Source organism: Microtus oregoni, unplaced genomic scaffold (genome assembly GCF_018167655.1).
Source record: "Microtus oregoni isolate MIOR12 unplaced genomic scaffold, Mior012 000000F_ref0000247, whole genome shotgun sequence".
In the NCBI taxonomy this organism is placed as follows: domain Eukaryota; kingdom Metazoa; phylum Chordata; class Mammalia; order Rodentia; family Cricetidae; genus Microtus; species Microtus oregoni.
The window spans coordinates 14,218,667-14,237,777 of NW_024543059.1; the positions used below are offsets into that span (position 1 = coordinate 14,218,667).

At 48.1% G+C, this 19,111-nt stretch overlaps 1 protein-coding gene across 2 annotated transcripts; it reads right to left on the bottom strand.

Annotated features, from left to right (window-relative positions):
• Window positions 1–1,348: 1,348 nt before the first annotated feature.
• Zscan2 (zinc finger and SCAN domain containing 2) lies at window positions 1,349–18,959 on the bottom strand. 2 transcript variants are annotated; one of them, XM_041635194.1, is made up of 3 exons: window positions 18,844–18,959; window positions 16,854–17,359; window positions 1,349–5,105 (listed from the first exon to the last, which is right to left on the bottom strand). In XM_041635194.1, exons 2-3 carry the CDS (start codon window positions 17,257–17,259, stop codon window positions 3,664–3,666), a joined length of 1,848 nt encoding a protein of 615 aa, XP_041491128.1. In that variant the 5' UTR covers window positions 17,260–17,359; window positions 18,844–18,959; the 3' UTR covers window positions 1,349–3,663. The 2 variants fall into 2 exon arrangements, with proteins under 2 accessions (XP_041491128.1, XP_041491894.1); XM_041635960.1 differs by having other exon boundaries at window positions 16,854–17,356; window positions 18,844–18,950.
• Window positions 18,960–19,111: the final 152 nt, after the last annotated feature.

Below are 19,111 nucleotides of genomic sequence, written 5' to 3' on the forward strand. Positions count from 1 at the left end.
GTTTGTGAGCCATATGGATGGCTCACAAGTGTCCATAACTACAGGTCCAGGAGATCTGAACCCTCTGCTGGCCTCTAAGGGCACTGCACAAACATGGTGCACAGACGTACATGCAGGGGGAATATTTATACACATAAAATACAACTAAATAATGTAAAAGAAAGAAACCTTTAAAATAAGAGATACCTGGTTTCCAACTGACTTTTGACTATATGTGACATTTCAAATATATTAGTTGCTTCACGGGGATGTTTGTTGATTTCTACAGATATTGTCAGCTGTGTGATTTATACAGGTAAGTACTGACCGGCTCTGACATGGTCATCATCTTATCAAAGGACAATCTAAGGAACCCAATCCATTTTCTAAATTTGGGGCTCCATCTGCCTCTTGAATTTGCAAATATCTCTATGAAGAGAGCCAACTAGGAAGTGGTTATAGAGTTGGTATCGCATGCTGAGCTGGGTCCTGAAAAGAGTTTGTAATCCTAGGACAGGTATGAACATTTAAAAACAAGACAGAAAAGAAAAAACAGTCACAGATTCCTTTGATAATGAAACTCTGAGGTTGGCTACGTTGGTGCATGCTTGTAACCCAGCACTTGGGAAATTAAGCCACGAGACTCAGAAGTTCAAGATCATCCTTGGCTACACCTGGAGTTTAAGACCAGCATGGGCTACGTGGGAATGCTCCCTTCCTGGCAGGCAGCTCTTGCACCTCCCTGGACAGATTCAAGTATCTGTTATTTGACACCTCATAGGAGTTTATAGTTTCCCCTACTATCTAGCACAGTGATGGTAAATAGCATTCAATGATTGCTTACCAAACAGGCAAAGGGACAGAATCACTGATGGCTCCTACAACCTACTTGGTTTCAGTCTACCACCATCACTGCTGAGAACATCCTCATTGTCTGATTCCTAATAGATGGTCTCAAGACCATCTCACTCCCCAGTGTGCAGGTCAAATCTTGAGTGACAGGTAGTTGGCTGGCCTGGATCTGTATAGCTCAGACTGGCTTCAAACTTGTGATCTTTCTACCTCTGCCTTCCAAGTGCTGGGTTTATAAGATCAAGTCACCGCGCCTGGCTTGGGTGACAAACATGATGTCTGGCTCACACATAGCCGCGGTGGGTATCTAATCCAATGGTAGGTTCTTTGAGACCGCTAGCTCTTTCTTCCTCAAAGTCTCGGGCCACTTTCAGCCTGGGGCAGGAGATAGGTGTGATATGGAAGTGAGGTACAGGTTTGCAAACAGTGGAGGTCAAGTTCTTTTTCTTTTTTTCTGAAACTGGGTCTCACTATGTAATTCTGGCTGTCCTAGAACTCATTATGTAGATCAGGCTGGTCTTGAACTCAGAGATCTGCCTGCCTCTGCCTCCTGAGTGCTGGTACTAAAGGCGTGCACCACTATGCCTGGTCAAGTTCAAGCTTTTAACACACATTAAAAGATAAGACTCAAGAGCTGGGCATAGTAATCCAGGCAAGTAATCCCAGCACTCAAGAGGACACTGCAGGAGGCTTACAAATTCTAGGCCAGACTGAACTAGATAATTCAGCTCTATTTAAAGGAATAAAAAAAGGCAGAGTCAGGGAAAGAATGGGACTCCACTTGGCAATATGCAACATGCATTTTTTTTTTTTTTTGAGACAGGGTTTCTCTGGAGCTTTCGAGCCTGTCCTGGAACTAGCTCTTGTAGACCAGGCTGGCGTTGAACTCACAGAGATGTGCCTGCCTCTGCCTCCTGAGTGCCGCACCATTACCGCCTGGATCAACATCCATCTTTTAAAAAATGTCCTTGATGCCTCTTATGTAAGAGGTGCTGGCTTCACATCTCTCAGAAATGCTGTACCCAGTCTCTGTTTCCTCATCACAACTCCCTTCTCCAGTTAACACCCCTGTCCTCACTTTTCACAGGTTGGGATCCTAAGAATAAAGCCCTGTGGTAGCAGCTTTAAGTGTGAACTAACTGTGAATTGCAGGGCAAACTCCTGATTCATAATCAATCTTCACCAGGGGTTCTCTCTTTTTGAAGGACTTATTTTTATGTGTATGGATGTTTGCCTGCACGTATGTATGTGCACCGTGTACATATAATGCCCATGGGGAATCAGAAGATGGCATCAGATCCCCCAGAACTGGAGTGTCACGTGGTTGTGGGTCACTGGGCAGGTGCTGGAATTGAACCAGGGTCCTCTGGAAGAGCAGCAGGAGATCTTAACCACTGAGACATCTTGTTGCCTCCACCATATTTCTGATACCCTCAAAACACACAGTTCCTTAAAAAGAATGCCCTTGGTACACAAAGCCTGCAGGGCCGTATTCTAGTCCACATACATGAAGCCAGAAGTATGCTGGAGCAGGAGAGACTGCTCAGGTGGTAAAGCTTTCACATGTTGTGAAAGCATGAGGACCACAGTTCAATCCCGGCACACATGCTGAAAGCCATGTGTGGTGCACACGCCCGTAACCCTGGCACTGGGAGGCAGTTCCTGGGGCTGTCCTGCCAGGAGCTTAGCCTAAGCAGTGTCCCAGATCCTAGTGAGAAACTGTCTTAAAAAAAACAAGGTGGACAGCTTCTTAGGGATGACACTGGAGGCTAAGCCACTGGTCTCCACAAGGACCTGCACACACATCAACATACACTTACACACACACACACAAAATGAAAGCTGTAAGGGGCTGAGCTGTAACTCAGTAGTGATGGTCTGGTATGCATAAACTGAACGCGGAGGCACACACTGGTAATTCCAGCACTCAGGAGGTGGCAGCAGGAGGATCAAGGTCATCCTCAAATACATCATAATTTCAAGGTCAGCCTGAGCTAAATGGGACCCTGTCTCTAAAAACTGTGTATGTGTATGTAAACTATGGCCAGGGAGCAGACAAGTACACAAGTACACAGAGTGACTCAGAGATGCTTATGTGGGTCACAGCACACAGCCGGAGGTCAGGTGTCAAGCTCCAAACACAAACTCTAAGTGTCTGAGTGTGCGCCCACAGCCAATTTGACATAGGACTGTGCAGACACAAAAGCAGGCACACGAATCTAAGTGGACACATTTCCTGGCAGTCACTGTCCCTCTTACCCGCTGGGACATCAGTTCCAGGCCATACTTGCCCAAACTGTGTTCTGGACACTTTCTGAAACTATGCCCGTACACAGATGATTCTGAATTGGACAGCCATCGTCCTGACCTGACACAAAGCCAGTAGGAGGGGAGCCTGACAAGGGGAGGGGAGCCTGCAATGCTGGCAGCTTAGGGTAAAGGCACCTACAAGGACAAGGTGATAGCCAACAATCAGAAGCACACAATAGGGTCCAGTATTTCCTGCAGGGCTCAGCTTGGATGCAGACAAACTGTCATCCCATATGGAGAACTAGCTCCCCATTTCAAGGGAACAGAAGCACAGAGGAAAGTAAAGGGGGGCAATCAAATCATGAAATATAAAGACCCCACCTACAACCTTCCGCTCCCATACTCCATTCTGGAACTGCACAGGACTCTAACATAACAAATACCTAGAAATGAGGACAAACGGTAAGGTTCTGGCAAGAACTCCCACCGGGCATTTAGGAAAAACGGCTTTTAAAAGGGACAACATTGAGGGCACTGGGGAAAGCTCAGAGTCAGCTCCAGCATCCTCCACTTTCCTGCACTTCAGTAAATTTTCTCTTTCAGGTGAGTCCTCTGGTGTGTAATGAAGTTGGAGCTATTGCTGAAGCCCTTGCCACAGTCGGGGCATTTGTAGGGCTTCTCTCCGGTGTGAATTCGCTGGTGTATAATGAGCACGGAATTCCAGCTGAAGCCTTTCCCGCACTCAGGACACCTGTACGGCTTATCTCCCAAGTGGGCTCTTTGGTGCATCACCAGAATGGAGCCCCGGCTGAAGCGCTTGCCGCACATGGGGCACGTATAGGGCTTCTCACCCGTGTGCGTCCGCTGGTGCACCACCAGCTGCGAGCGCTGGCTGAAGCCCTTCCCGCAGTCGCCGCATTTGTAGGGCTTCTCCCCGGTGTGGATGCGCTGGTGCTTGATGAGGTTGGAACTCCAGCTGAAGCTCTCCCCGCACGTAAGGCACTCATAGGGCTTCTCGCCCGTGTGCACGCCCTGGTGCGCGATCAGGCTGGAGCTCTGGCTGAAGCTCTTCGCACACACCCCACACTTGTAGGGCTTTTCCACCATGTGCGTTCGCCGGTGCGTGGCCAGGTTGGAGCTGCGGCTGAAGCTTTTGCCGCACTCGCTGCACCGATAGGGTTTTTCTCCTGTGTGCGTTCTCCGGTGGGTGATGAGCGCGGAGCTCTGGCTGAACCTCTGGCCGCAGTCGGTGCATTTGTACGGTTTCTCTCCGGTGTGGATTCTCTGGTGTCGGATCAGGTTGGAGTTGTAACTGAAGCTTTCACCGCATTCCTTACACGCATAGGGTTTCTCTCCGGTGTGGATTCCCTGGTGAGTATTAAGGCTGGACCGGTTGCCAAAGCTCTTCCCACACTCGGGGCACGAGTACGGCTTTTCGCCCGTGTGCGTGCGCTGGTGTGCGATGAGGTTGGGGCTCCGGCTGAAGCTCTTGCCACACTCGGCACACTGGAAAGGCTTCTCGCCCGTGTGGATCCTCTGGTGGGTGATCAGGTTTGCACTCCGGCTAAAGCTCTTCCCGCAGTCCCTGCATTTGTAAGGCTTCTCTCCGGTGTGTGTAGTTTGGTGCCTGCTGAAGTTTGAACCATCGCTGAAGCTCTTCCCGCATTCTTCACACTTATAGTATTTCTCCCCTGTGTGGGTCCGCTCGTGGGTGATGAGGTGGGATTTCCGGCTGAAAGTTTTCCCGCACTGAGGGCATTCATAAGGCTTCTCACCCAGGTAGGTGCCCTGGAGGCCTATGAGCTGGCCAACTTCCCTTCCTCGGGAAGGTACGTCCCTGTGGTCCTCGCTGGGGGCATTTCCCTGGGCGCCCCCAGAACCATAGTCCCTCTCAAAATCGCTCTCCCCATCGGATTGCTGACCACCTTCCCCTCTGGGTATTTTCAAGAACATCCCCTGTGATTCCACATCCTCAAACATGTCTTGACTTGAGTTTTCTCCGTTCTCACTCTGTATCTCAAAGTCTGAAATAAAGGAAAACACACAATATCCGGTCAGTTTTCCATGATAATGAGAAAAAGAAGCCAAAGAAGAAAGTTAAAGGGCAGGGGCAGCAGACTGGCTCAACGGTGCTGGCCGCCAAGTCTGATGAGCTGAGTTTTGATATCTGGGACCCACACCGTGGAAGGAGGACCAACTCCAGCAAGTTGTCCTCCAGCCTCCACACATAACACAACACACATGCACCCTTTTAAATGAAAGTAAAGAGGGCTGGGAGATGGCTTAGTTGGTAGTAAAATGGCCATGTGAGGTCTAGCCACATTTCTATTATTCAGACTAATAAACAGCTACTTAAGGTGAGGTGACCAACCCTGTGACTGAGAGCCTATATGTGCAAATTCCCACACTCAGGCATGCCTCTGTTAGGTGGCATCTGGGTGCTAGCTCTGCTTTTATTTCACTTTCCAAGAAAGCTGGAAGAAAGAGCAAAGATTTTACTCTGTTGTTCTTATTGTTCTTTTGAGATGACAAAGTCCATAAGTGGCCAAGATAGGGCTAAGGCAGAGGATGACTTTGAACTCTGATCTCCCTGCTTCCACCTCTTCAGACGTGCTGGAGATTATAGATCTGCCTGGTGGTTTGTATAGTGCCAGGGATAGAATCCCAGGGCCTCCTGCATTATATCTAAATCTATACCTATCTATCTGTCTGTCTGTCTGTCTGTCTAGATATACCCATGTAAAGGGAGGGGAGAGTCTACTCTGCAAAGTTGTCCTCTGACCTTCATACATGTTATAACATACACAAATAATAAAAATAAATAATAAAAAATTGTAAATGTATGTGCGTGCCTGACAAGTTTATGCATACTATGTACACTGAGGTGCCTGTGGAGCCCAGAAGAGGGTATCAGATCCTCTAAAACTAGAGTTACAGGGAGTTGTGAGCCACGCCATGCGGGTGCTGGAAATTGAACCCCAGTCTCTACAAAAGCAGCAAATGCTCTTAATCACTGAGTCATCTCTCCAGTGCCACTTCTTTCTTTCTTTTCTGTTTTGTCTTGATTTTAGAGACAGGGTTTCTCTGTAGCCCTTGCTCTCCTGAATGCCCTCTGTAGACTAGGCTGGCCTTGAACTCACAGAGATCCTCTGCCTCCCAAGTGCTAGGATTAAAGGCCTGCACCAAGCTCAGCCCCCTTATTTATTTATTTATTTATTTAGGTTTTTCTTTTTTTTCCCCGTTTATTTATTTATTAAAGATTTCTGTCTCTTCCCTGCCACCTCCTCCCATTTCCCTCCCCCTCCCCCAATCAAGTTCCCCTCTCTTGTCAGCCCACAGAGCTATCAGGGTTCCCTGCCCAGTGGGAAGTCCAAGGACCACCCACCTCCATCCAGGTCTAGTAAGGTGAGCATCCAAACTGCCTAGGCTCCCACAAAGCCAGTACGTGCAGTAGGATCAAAAACCCACTGCCATTATTCTTGAGTTCTCAGTAGTCCTCATTGTCCGCTATGTTCAGCGATTTATTTAGGTTTTTCAAGACAGGATTTCTCAATGTAGCTTTGGCTGTCCTGGAACTTGTCCTGGTCCTGTAGACCAGGCTGGCCTCGAACCCACAGAGATCTACCTGCCTCCGTCTCCAGAGTGCCAGGATCAAAGGGGTAAGCCACCACTGCTCAGCTCTGATAGTATTTTTTAGAAAGACAATAGTTAGTGGCTTGGGCACAACTCAGAGCTAGGGCATTAGCTTAATACACACAACTCTAGGCTTAAGCCCTAGCACTAAAGAGATCACACTGAGGTAGGAGCCAGCTCTTTGTGGGTAGTAAGGAAAAAGACCCACGGTGAAAACTACAGTGACCACATATATTGCAATGGAAACAGACGTGAGGGTAAAACCTACGAGACTGGGCACCCTGAGGAAGTGAGAACAGGATTAAAAGGAAGCAGGTGACAGGGACTTCAGGAAGCTCGGGCAGAAAGTCACCTCCTCAACGTTCAGACTCACTTCAGTACCACAGTGTTTGGGAACCGGGATAAGCAGGGCTGGCTTCTTTGGTTCAGAGAGGCCGTGTGTGTGCACATGTGTGTGTGCACATGTGTGCGTGCATGTGTGTGTGCATGCATGTGTGTATGCATGCATGTGCGTGTGCATGCATGTGCGTGTGCATGCATGTGTGTGTGCATGTGTGTGTGTGTGTGGCTAAAACAATCATGCAGGAAGTTGTTCACACAGAGCATGAAGCCGCTTCTGTAAAGCAGAGAAGTCTTTCATTCACACACAGAGCAGGGCCTTAAGACTGAGAAAAGTGGCATTTACCAATAAAAACAGTAAATGAAGGCACTGGCTCAGGGAAGGAAGAGAAAGGAGACTGTGGGAAGAGACAGAGGGACAGGTGAAGGGGAAGCAGGACAGGGGCAAGGGGGTGAAGTAGAGCTGGAACGGAAAAGGCACAGGAGAAAAAGCAAAAGGAGAAAGGAATCAACACATTGGAAACGAAGCTATGGAAAGATCCAAGTGCACGATAGAACCTTAGTGAAAGAAGAACCAGTAAACATGTTCTTTGAGTTCTCAAGAAGAAGCTAGAACAAATGAACACAACCAATTCTTTTTTTTTTTTCCAGCAGAGTTTGCTGGAGATGGCACCCAGGGCCTCGCACATGCGAGGTGAGTTCTCCACAATGCACTAAGGCCCCCACCCCACAACAAATTCTGAAACATTTCATCTATAGGAGGTGGGAGAATGAGCACTTAGTGCTAGGAGACCTTGGACTCAACTCCAGCAGGAGCCTCTAAAAGAAGGAAAAGAGGAGTGGAGTCACAAGGAGAGAAGTCATGAATTCTAAATAACTTTTTCTTTCTTTCTTTTTTTTTTTTTTTTTTTTTTTTAGGTTTTTGAGGTAAGATCTTTCTACAGACCCCTTAGCTGTCCTGGAACTTATCATGTAGATAGGCTGGCCTCGAACTCAGAGATCCGCCTGCCTCTGCCTCCCAAGTGCTGGGATTAAAGGCATGTGCCACCACATCTGGCTATGTTCTGCCTCAACCTAGCTGCCTGAAAACAGCAATGAATTCAGTTATCTGTTTAAATGACCACCATGCATTTCACTGTGTAGGGTTAGATCTGCTTAAGAGTTTCATATGGTATATATTTCAAAGATTCAAGTGAACTCAAAATCATTTTGTTTTGTTGAGATTTTTATATTTTTAATTTTGTGCATTGTGTGGGGATATACATGTGAGAACAGGCGTCCAGGAAGCTTGCTAGAGGCATGGGATTCTCTTGGAATTAGAGTTACAGGTTTTTGATACCTGGTGCTGAACCAAACTGGTCCTCTGGAGCAGAGCCGTATGCCCTCGTGACTGCTAACCCATCTCTTCAACCCTAAGAGCTGAGCTGTAACAGTCCAGCTCTCGGAACAGTGCTCAGTACCTTCCAAGGTAACAAAGAGGAATACGAGCTGGCCGAGGTTTGGAAGAGTTCTTACCCAGCAGGCACAAAGCCTGAATCTGAGCTCCAGCACCTATAATCCTGGCAGGGTGGCTCACACCTGAGCCAGCACTCAAGAGGGAGTCAAAGGATCAGGAGTCCAAGGTCATCCTTGGCCACAGACACAGTGAGGCTATCTTTAAAAGAGAAAGGAAGGTAGCAAGATGGCTCAGGGGGTTGCTGCCAAGCCTGATGACCTAAGTTTGTTGCCCAGAACCCACCCATGTGGTAGGAGAGAAACAGCTCCTGAAAGCTTTCCACATGTGCATCATATGTGCGCACACACATGCAGACATGAGGCAATGTGTAAGTATGTGCTTATAGTCATTGAGGGAACAGTTAGCCACACAGCAAACTTTGAGTAGATAATGTCTTGGCTGTTGCCACTGAACATCAGACGATGCTAAGAATGGCTGGAGAGCTAAGCTCTGATTCTTTGGCTCATCTATTGGACAGGAACAAGTAAATGCAATGATCCCTGTTCCTCACTAATGCAGGATAGGCTGCTGCTTCTTCAAGGTGCAGAGGAGCCACCAGAGATATGGTTAATATATATTTTGCTTCAGCGGGGCTGGAGTGAGAATGGCTGTGTGCATTTCTTCCAAGCTCCCTGATGATATTAACACCATTATTCAAGAACTATCCTTTGAGTAAAAAAGCTACACTGCACATTACAGAACCACCAATGGAGCCTCCAAAACCTCTGCCTGGGAACTCAGCTGCTCTCAGCGGTAGAGGACATGCTTAGCATGTGGAAGTCTCTGAGTCCAATCTCCAGTACCCTTGGCATGGACTCCATGTCCCCAGGTGGCTCCAACATCTGTCAAAGTCAGGATCATCCACAGGGCGTGTAAGACCCCCAAAGGGCTAGTCCCACCCTTAAAGTTTCTCATTTATTGGTTGTGGAGTGGGATTTACACTTTTAACGGGTTTGACACTGCTGGACCAGGGGACAAACACGGCACTGATGGTCTGAAGACCTTGCCTGGAACTCAGTATGTAGCCCACTCTGCCCTTGAATTTGTGATCCTCCCATCTCAGCCTCCCCAGTGTGGGGATTATAGGTGTGTGCTGCCAGGTGTGACCAATATCAAGAATGTATCAATCTCGAGACTAATAATTTGCATTTCCTTCCCCGTGATATCTATCAGCATGATTTAGGGTGATGGGATACCATGAGGCCAATTCATCTGTCAAGAGAGCATTATCTCGGGCTGGAGAGATGGCTCAGCAGTCAAGAGCACTGGGTGCTCTTCCAGAGGACCCAAGTTCAATTCCCAGCACCCATATGGCAGCTTCTAACTGCCTGTAACTCCAGTCTCGAGGGATTCAACACCTTCACACAGACATACATGCACACAAAATATGAATGCATGAATGCACATGAAATAAAAATAGAGAGAGAGAGAGAGAGAGAGAGAGAGAGAGAGAGAGGATTATCTCCCCTTCCAATCTGATGAGACAACTACATTGGCCCAGAGTTGGGTGGGGAATGTAGTCATGGCATGAGTTCACTGGTCTCCTCGATCCTACAGGTCTTTCTCTGTCTCATCATCTCACAGAAAGATGGGTGAATTCTGGGACAGCAGTTAGAGCAGTTAAAAGACAAACTGTTGCCGGGCGGTGGTGGCGCACGCCTTTAATCCCAGCACTCGGGAGGCAGAGGCAGGCAGATCTCTGTGAGTTCGAGACCAGCCTGGTCTACAAGAGCTAGTTCCAGGACAGGCTCCAAAACCACAGAGAAACCCTGTCTCGAAAAAACAAAAAAGACAAACTGTTCCCAATTTATACCAAGAATGATTAGAACCAAAAATTGGGCCATAGATTTGATGACTTCTAACCTCAGGTATAAACCACATGGAATAGTTTAACTGCCAACTATTGGAATGTGAAATGTTTGGCCAATTTTGGGAGGGGACTAGGTGCTAGTGAAAGACTTAGAGGCACCTTAGCACTACTACACCCCCCTTCCTGGGAACCAGGGCCCTGGTAACCAACCACGCGTGCACGAGAGCTTTGAGTACTTTCCATCTCCATTGTAGTCTTTTTTTCTATAGACCCGGACCCTGGAACTGGGGTGAGACGACCTTGTAACCGTCATAACATTGATCAAGGTTCCTCCTTGTAACCATGACATTGATCAAGGCTCCTCCTTGTAACTGTTACAACATTGATTAAGTAGAGTTAGCTGACCGTTAAATGAACTAGTCAAAATAGTAGACAAATGATTTTTGGGCTTTCCCTTTGATTTTGTACTACCCCTCCCTGATTTTGTGTTTTTTTCCTTTAAAAAAGCTTGTAATAGACAAAGCAGTCGTCCTTCTCCTCTCGAGGCTGGGGGACCTCTGCCGCGGCAGAATAAAAATTCCTCTTGCTATTGCATCAACCGAGTTGTGAGTGTCTCTTGGGGCGACCTCCTCCTTGGTGGGGCTTTAGGGCCCAACACTAGGTCCCACAAAGAACCCCAAGTTCCTATGTAGTTCAAACTGACCTCTAACCTTGAACTCTGCTCTGCCTGAATGCTAAGGTTTCAGAAGTGTGCCACCAAATCTAGCTCCCTAGAACTGGAGTTACAAAGGGGTGTGAGCCATCTGATGTGGGTGCTGGGAACCAAACTTAGGCCTTCAGCAAGAGCAATAGTGCTTTTAACCACTGAGACATCTTTTCAACCAAAAGACAGATCTTTTATTTTCTTTTAATTTATTTTTATTTCACATGCATTAGTGTTTTGCTTGCATGTATGTGTGAGGATGTAATATCCCTTGGAACAGGAGTTATAGACAGTTGTGAACTACCATCCAGTGCTAGGAACTGAATCCAGGTCCTCTGGAAGAGCAGTCAGTGTTCGTAACCACTGAGCCATCTCTCCAGCCCCCAAAAGACAAATATTTTATTTTATTTATTTATTTTTTTTGCTTTTTCGAGACAGGGTTTCTCTGTGGTTTTGGAGCCTGTCCTGGAACTAGCTCTTGTAGACCAGGCTGGTCTCGAACTCACAGAGATCTGCCTGCCTCTGCCTCCCAAGTGCTGGGATTAAAGGCATGCGCCACCACCGCCCGGCTAAGACAAATATTTTAAAAATATTTATTTATTTATTATGTATACAATATTCTGTCTGTGTGTATGTCTGCAGGCCAGAAGAGGGCACCAGACCTCATTACAGATGGTTGTGAGCCACCATGTGGTTGCTGGGAATTGAACTCAGGACCGTTGGAAAAGCAGGCAATGCTCTTAACCACTGAGCCATCTCTTCAGCCCCTAAGACAAATATCTTAAAAGCAGGTTGTTTTTTGTTTTTTTGTTTTTTTTCTGGAAAACCCGAGTCTCATTCACCAAAGCCTTTGAAGGGGGAAACACAAACACACAAAGGCAGTGGCGGCACAGGCCTTGATCCCAGCACTGGGGTGACTACATTCAAGGCCACTCTGGTCTACAGAGAGAGTTCCAGGACAGCCAGGGCTACACAGAGAAACCCTGTCTCAAAAAGCACCGCCCCCAAAACACATTCTGTTTTTTACATCAATAATCTGTAACCAGTTAGAGAAGTTAACTTCTGCTTTGTATGAGTGGTCTTTGGATAGGTCCTCAGTAGGCTGAGACATGCATCAAACAAGGACAGTGTGGTCACTCAGCAAGCCCCAAGTCACTTGAGAGATAGTCTCCCCCAGGAGCAATGATCAGCCTGTGACCTTTATGTTATGAGCATTTGCCTGCATGTGCATATGTGCGCCATGTGCATACCTGTGTCCCAGAGAGGACAGGAGGGTACCAGAGCCCCGGGAACTGGAGTTATGGATGTTCGTAAACTGTCATCTGGGTGTTGGCAACTAAACTCGGTCCTCTGCAGGAGCAGTAAGGTGTCTCCTCAGCCTTGTACTCTGAGGTTTGATCATTCAGCCTCGTTTTCCATCAAGGGACACTGTAACCCACAACAGCCAGCTCTTCAGCTTGAGAGGTTTTCACTGTCTTCCCCAACCAATGTGGATTCTCCATAACTCTCCAACTCCAACCTTGTCTGCTCAAGGAAATGTCGTCTCACACCTGCGGCTGGTCTAGAGGGCACCAGATGAAAGGGTGACCCAACAAATGATACTTAGGCCACATAGGGACCATGTCCTTGAGTCTCTCTGATTTGAGAAGTGGGAAAAACACTCCAAAACTCATAAAGATGCTGCTTTAAAATATCTTTATTGATACATGTTACATACTCACTGGGTTTGCTGAGCCTGAATGAGGGGGCTTCTGGGAATGAAAACAGTGTAGGCTAAGGGAGCTCCTTCATGAAGCTAAGCTGCCTGGCTTGTCCATTGGCCTGAGCATTTCCCTAACAGATGTCCTACCAATCTTCCTTCGAAGAGTCCGAAGTATCCCTGGCTATGCTTTGCCAGACTTGAACTTGACCCAATTTTGTTTTACAGAATTGAAGCTTAGGGGTTGGAAAGGTAGCTCAGTGGTTAAGAGCTCAGATAGCTCTCACAGTAGACTTGAATTGGATTCCCAGCACCCATGTCAGGAGGCTCACAACCACCTATAACTCCTCTAGAGTAACTCCATGGGCAACTGCTCTCATCTATCACACCTCTGTACAAACACTTGCATATATAAGTGAAAATAAAAACACATCTTTATAATCAAAGCTTAACCAGGTGGTAGTGGTGCACACCTTTAATCCCAGCACTCAGGAGGCAGAGGCAGGTGGATCTCTGAGTTTGAGGCCAGCCTGGTCTACAGAGTGAGTTCCAGGACAGCCAGGGTTACAAAGAGAAACCCAGTCTTTCTTTTAAAAAAAAAAATATTTATTTATTTATTATGTATTCTGTCTGTGTGTATGCTTGCAGGCCAGAAGAGGGCACCAGACCCCATTATAGATGGTTGTGAGCCACCATGTGGTTGCTGGGAATTGAACTTTTGGAAGAGGAGGCAATGCTCTTAACCACTGAGCCATCTCTCCAGCCCCCGAGAAACCCAGTCTTGAAAAAAAAAAAGTTTCCTATATTCATTCCAACAGTACTGACTGAGTTCTTACAGTGAGAGGGAACCAGGAAGAGGAAGAAGAAGAGAGGACAAGGTCACTGGCCTTTGGGAATTTTGTTAAGTTCCTAAAAGAAATAAGAAGAGCATATAAATAATAACAATAAAAAGATTGGTAAAAAGTCAAGACTGAGGCAGGAGAATGATGAGTTCAAGGTCAGCCCTGGTTAGACACAAGATACAGCAAGGCCTCATCTCAAAACAGAAAGCCAGCAAATAACAAAAATTCAAAGAGACTGCAAATGTCCTGAAGAAGGAGGAGGTCACTTGGTTAGGCGGGCGAGGGCGGAAGCCTGGGGAGTTTCAAGCAGACGGCTCTGGGACATGTGGAGGAGCTTTGGGTGAGGGGTAAGAGGCTAGAAGGAGGTTTAGTCTAGAGGCGAGGACTGCAAAAATTCAGCCAAGAAATCCAAAAGTCTGATTTAGGAGTGGAACAGGATTAAAACACCCACAGGAGACACGGACAAGCAGAGACGAGCTTTACATGTAAACTATTACTAGAGCTATGGCTTTAACTGAAATTACAGGACACTTTAGCCGTGAACACCCAGAGGTGCCTCTTAGTCAAATATTAAACAATGACTAACCAGGCCTTGAAATGCCCTTTCCTGGGTAAATACACCCTAAGACCTTCATCTTAACAAACAGAATAGAGGCCGGCTGGTACAGGGTCCAGGGTAGGGCAAATGTTCGAGAAGGAATGAAGGAAAGTGTAAAGATTCCTGTGAGCAACTATGAGGAAGAAGGGCACACATGTTCTCCATGTTCTCAAATGAAGACCAACAGAGATAATCTTTTTTTTTTTTCCAAGACACGGTTTCTCTGTGTAACCTGGGCTGCCCTCAAATTTATAGAGATCTGCCTGCCTCTGCCTCGGGAGTGCTGGGATCAAAGGTGAGCACAACAGAGATAATCTTAAGGCAGAAGTCAGGGGTGACACCCTGCTTCCTCGGGGGGAACCCCCATCCTAGATGAGCAGTGAAAAGTGAAGACACCATGAAGTCGACAGCAAGTGCTGCGATCACGTGAGATACAGGCCGAGAAATGGCACCAATTGTGATGTCCCTAGGTAAATAACCCCCAGACAGACCCCTCCTCAGCCCAAACTTGCACAACCCACAGTCTCTTCCTCTGGACCCCATCACTGCACATCCCACAGTCTCTCCTCCTCCTCATGACCCCATCACTGCACACCCCACAGTCTCCCCCTCCTCCTGACCCCATCACTGCACATCCCACAGTCTCCCCCTCCTCCTGACCCCATCACTGCACATCCCACAGTCTCCCCCTCCTCTGGACCCCATCACTGCACACCCCACAGTCTCCCCCTCCTCCTGACCCCATCACTGCACATCCCACAGTCTCCCCCTCCTCCTGACCCCATCACTGCACACCCCACAGTCTCCCCCTCCTCCTGACCCCATCACTGCACACCCCACAGTCTCTCCCTCCTCCTGACCCCATCACTGCACACCCCACAGTCTCCCCCTCTTCCTCCTGACCCCATCACTGCACACCCCACAGTCTCCCCCTCCTCTGGACCCCATCACTGCACACCCCACAGTCTCCCCCTCCTCTGGACCCCATCACTGCACACCCCACAGTCTCCCCCTCCTCTGGACCCCATCACTGCACACCCCACAGTCTCCCCCTCCTCTGGACCCCATCACTGCACACCCCACACTCTCCCCCTCCTCCTGACCCCATCCCTGCACATCCCATGAACAGGCTGCTTCCTGGCTGCTCTCTAGCCCACCCCAATCTAATCAAACCTACATCCTGTTGCCAAACTCAGCTTCCTCTCATGTTCCATAGGCCCTGGTTCAAGAACCTGCGAAGGCCAATGACGTTTAATTCAAACTCCATCTGTCTTCCCTTCCCCCAAACTCCCACCACTTCCTAAAAACACACTTTCCAATCAGCAAGCCTGCCTCCCTGTCACCTGAAGAAACCTTCCTCGGCTCTCCCACTTCAGAGCCTTGGCTGAACACAGCTCCTCTCAGCTGTCATAGCTTCCTCCTCGCCCTGTGACTTTCCAAATTCTACTCTGTTCTGCAACCTCCTACGCATGGTCCACGGCTTCTGATCTGGCCTGTCCTCTATCTACTCCTTTCTAAAGTCAAGTACTTCACGAGCACAAAGCAGCCACACCCTACGGGTGCTGACATGGTCCTAGGGGAAAGGCAGAAGTGAAGTAAATACTGGGTAGCCAAATGAGCACAGTTTACAGTACAGAGCCAAATGCAAACACAATAGCTAAATGGACAAAGGATCCAGAATTTATTACTAACACAGCAGATAGAAACCCCTGTAAAGACCTTGTCTGGAATTACCTTTTGTTCTTTCTTTCTCCAGATGATAGCTATTCTATATACAGAGACCTAGCTTGCAATCCTCCTGCCTCAATTCTGAATACTAGGATAACAGGTGGGCCCCTCCATGCCTGACCAAAAACTAACTTTTAAGGGTCTAACGATAACGTCATACAACAGAAAGTCCAGACAGTTTACTTGTTGTTTATCATGGTTTCATTCAATGACCACTTTGGAAAAAAATGCATTTTTTTTTCTAATTGTTGGAACTATGTGAATGCTTACAGACAACCGAAAGGACCAAGGGGTGGATCACAGACGTCACTTTTGTGCTTACCTGCAAACCAACAGAAACTTTCTAGTCTTCTTAAGGGAAGAATGTCTTATTCTTGAGGCATAGGCAGGCCAGATCTCTGTAAATCTGAAGCCAGCCTGGTTTACACAGGGAGTTCAGGCCAGACGGGGCTACATAATGAGACCCTATCTTAAAAATAAAACAAGCAAAAAAAACCAAAAAAACAAAAAAAACTACCACTTTCTGTCCATACAAGGGAAATTAAAAATCACGAGCACAAAACTAGCTTCCAGATAACCTCTGTCACTCTAGGCAAGCATTTTGTTTACCACTGAACTTTATTCCAGACCACCCCAAGATCTCAATCAGCTTCCCAACCTCCCACAAAAAGAAGTCAAAGTTCTGCTTAGTATGCAAATGAAGCTCCAAGAACAGCCCTCCAAGCCCCTCACACTGAATTCTGGAGCTACCACTGCACACAGTGAGGGTATTAAAAAAGCTAAGATCTTGCTGAATGCCACAGACAGCAGGGAGAGACAAGCGCCATCCCCTACTTTGTGTGAAGACCAGTTGCGCCTGCTCAAACATTACACCGCTCCACCTCGGGAGGCTCCCGCCCCCTCCCTATGAGGTTCTGCGTCTTACCCCTGTTCCGAAAAGTCTGGGTCAAGTCTTCCACCAGGGCCACAGCCTCCTCGCTGCTCTCAGGCCGATGCTCCTGCAGCCAGGCCTGAATTTCCCTTGGCAGCACGGTTAGCATCTGCTCCTTAGTGTGTACCTCTGGCCTCAGCCAGCGCCGACAGAGCTCCCGAAATCGGACAAGCGCACCCTGAGGTCCTCCGGATGCACCCTCCTCCGGAGGGCTGCCCTTTCCAGCACTCTGGGGAAAGGGCTCAGACTCAGGGCCATCCTCCTGCAGCACGGCTTCCTGCACCCAGGAATCATCCTCCAGAATCATGGTGGTGACCTCTGCCTGCTCATCTTCCTCTTCTTGAGGTACCTGAACCAAAGGGCTGAGGGGAGTGGTCACTGCTGGCTCTTCGGCTGCCATTGTCCAGCTTCCTGGATGACCAAGCTTCAAGCCTTACACCTGTCTCCAGGCAGGCTCTCAGAGAAGGCAACTCCTTTTCCACGCTCAACCAAAAACACTGCTGAGAAACAAGACAGAGAACCAGAATCACTAAAGGACGCTATCCTACGACCACCCTAACTCACAGCAGCAGCCTTACATTCAAAACCAACAGAGGCTTGCTACCTTACTCCTGAAAACTGAGACTTTCGCTGCAAAAAAAATACCGCATACACATATACACACAGATAATAACACAGCACCGTTCTTCACAGAAGGCCAAAGAATGAGAGGTAGGAGAGCAATGTTCCGGGTGAGGGAAACAGAACTAGTATATCCGGCCCTAAGTCAGTTCAGACGAAGTCAACAGACGTCAGTCATTCAACCTCAGTGACCACTTAATAAATAACACTCATCCTTATCACATGGGACATCTTACTGATTAGCAATAGAGCATATGTCAATGTGTTCCCCACTTCCCGAGGAAAAGGCATTCCTGCTATATTTCAAAGGAAGTGGTCAGGGAACAGGTTCCAGGAATCTCAGGGATTCTGGAATCTGTTAATGCTCAAGCCCCTAGAGAAAATGGTGTATTATATACTTTCAGTAATCTCTAGACAACATATACAAGCGTAAATACTATGTAAACAGTTGTTACACTGTACAGCTCGGGAATAATAACAAGAAAAAGTCCCTACAGGTTCAGTTCAGACATTGTTTTTGTTTCTAAAGCAAGGTCTCACTACACAGCCAGATGGCCTTGAACTCCTGATTTTCCTGCCCTGCCTCCTGAGTACTGAGATGAGTGCACCATCACCTAGGATTTACCAAATTAAAAACTATTTAAATAGTATGAAAGCAATGCTATTTATTTTTTAAAAATCATTATACCAGCCTGGCGGTGGTGGTGCACGCCTTTAATACTGGCACTCAGGAGGCAGACATAGGCGGATCTGTGAGTTCCAGGCCAGCCTGGTCTATAGAGCAAGTTCCAGGACAGCTAGGGTTGTTACACAGAGAAACCCTGCCTCGAAAAACCAAAAAAAGAATAAAAAAGAAAAAAAATCATTACACCATAGATTCAGATAACATGCCTTCCCACCCTCATGAAAATAACAAAAGTAAAAACCGAACAGCAATAAAAGCAATAAAAAAAATAAAAATTGCTTCTAGTGTCAATTTGTCCAAATGACTACATGAGAAACAAATACATCGGAATTGTTCCCTGGCAGCACCGGCACACTGAACCCTAGACAGCCCATTCGCTAAAGCGGGAGCCGACACGCCCCCTCGGAACCTCAGTTTCCCCATCCGGACAAGGAGGAGGCTCGGCGGGATGTGGTCGAGCATCCTTTCCCAGTGCAAAGCTGCGTTCCTGGGCTGCGTGTGCGCGGGGCTCTGGTGAGAGCAGAACTCCGCGGGCCTGGAGGAACCGAGGTGCAGAGCTGAGCCCCGAGCCGCCAGGCGCGGACACCCACGCCCCTCCCCCAAGCTGCCTCAGCTGGCTCCAGGCCCGTTACTCGCGCGTCTCTCTGACTGTTCCCCGAGGGGCGCGCGGCTCCAGACCTGCCTCTCACGCTGGCCTCTTCGGGGACCAGATCCTGTTCCCTCAGTCGCTCCGCAGCGCAAAAGCGCCCCTCGGTCCGGCCCGGCCCCTCTGGAGTCACCTCAGCTCAAGCCCGTGGGGTACGGAGAACAATGGACGGGAGAGGCCCGCCCACCCCCTCACCCATTGGCTGCTCAGGACAGTACCTGGAAACTCTGCTCCGCTACTGGTGGAGGCAGCGTCCAGCTGGGCAGTGGGCGGGAAGCTGGGCCCGAGGCATTATGGGAA

What these genes read in the sequence shown, in the direction of transcription:
- Zscan2 (XM_041635194.1), bottom strand. Translation starts at nt 17,259, where the DNA reads ATGGCAGCCGAAGAGCCAGCAGTGACCACTCCCCTCAGCCCTTTGGTT. An exon ending in CCAGACTTTTCGGAACAGGG is followed by an intron (nt 5,106 to 16,853) that starts GTAAGACGCAGA and finishes CCTTTATTTCAG; the next exon opens with ACTTTGAGATACAGAGTGAG.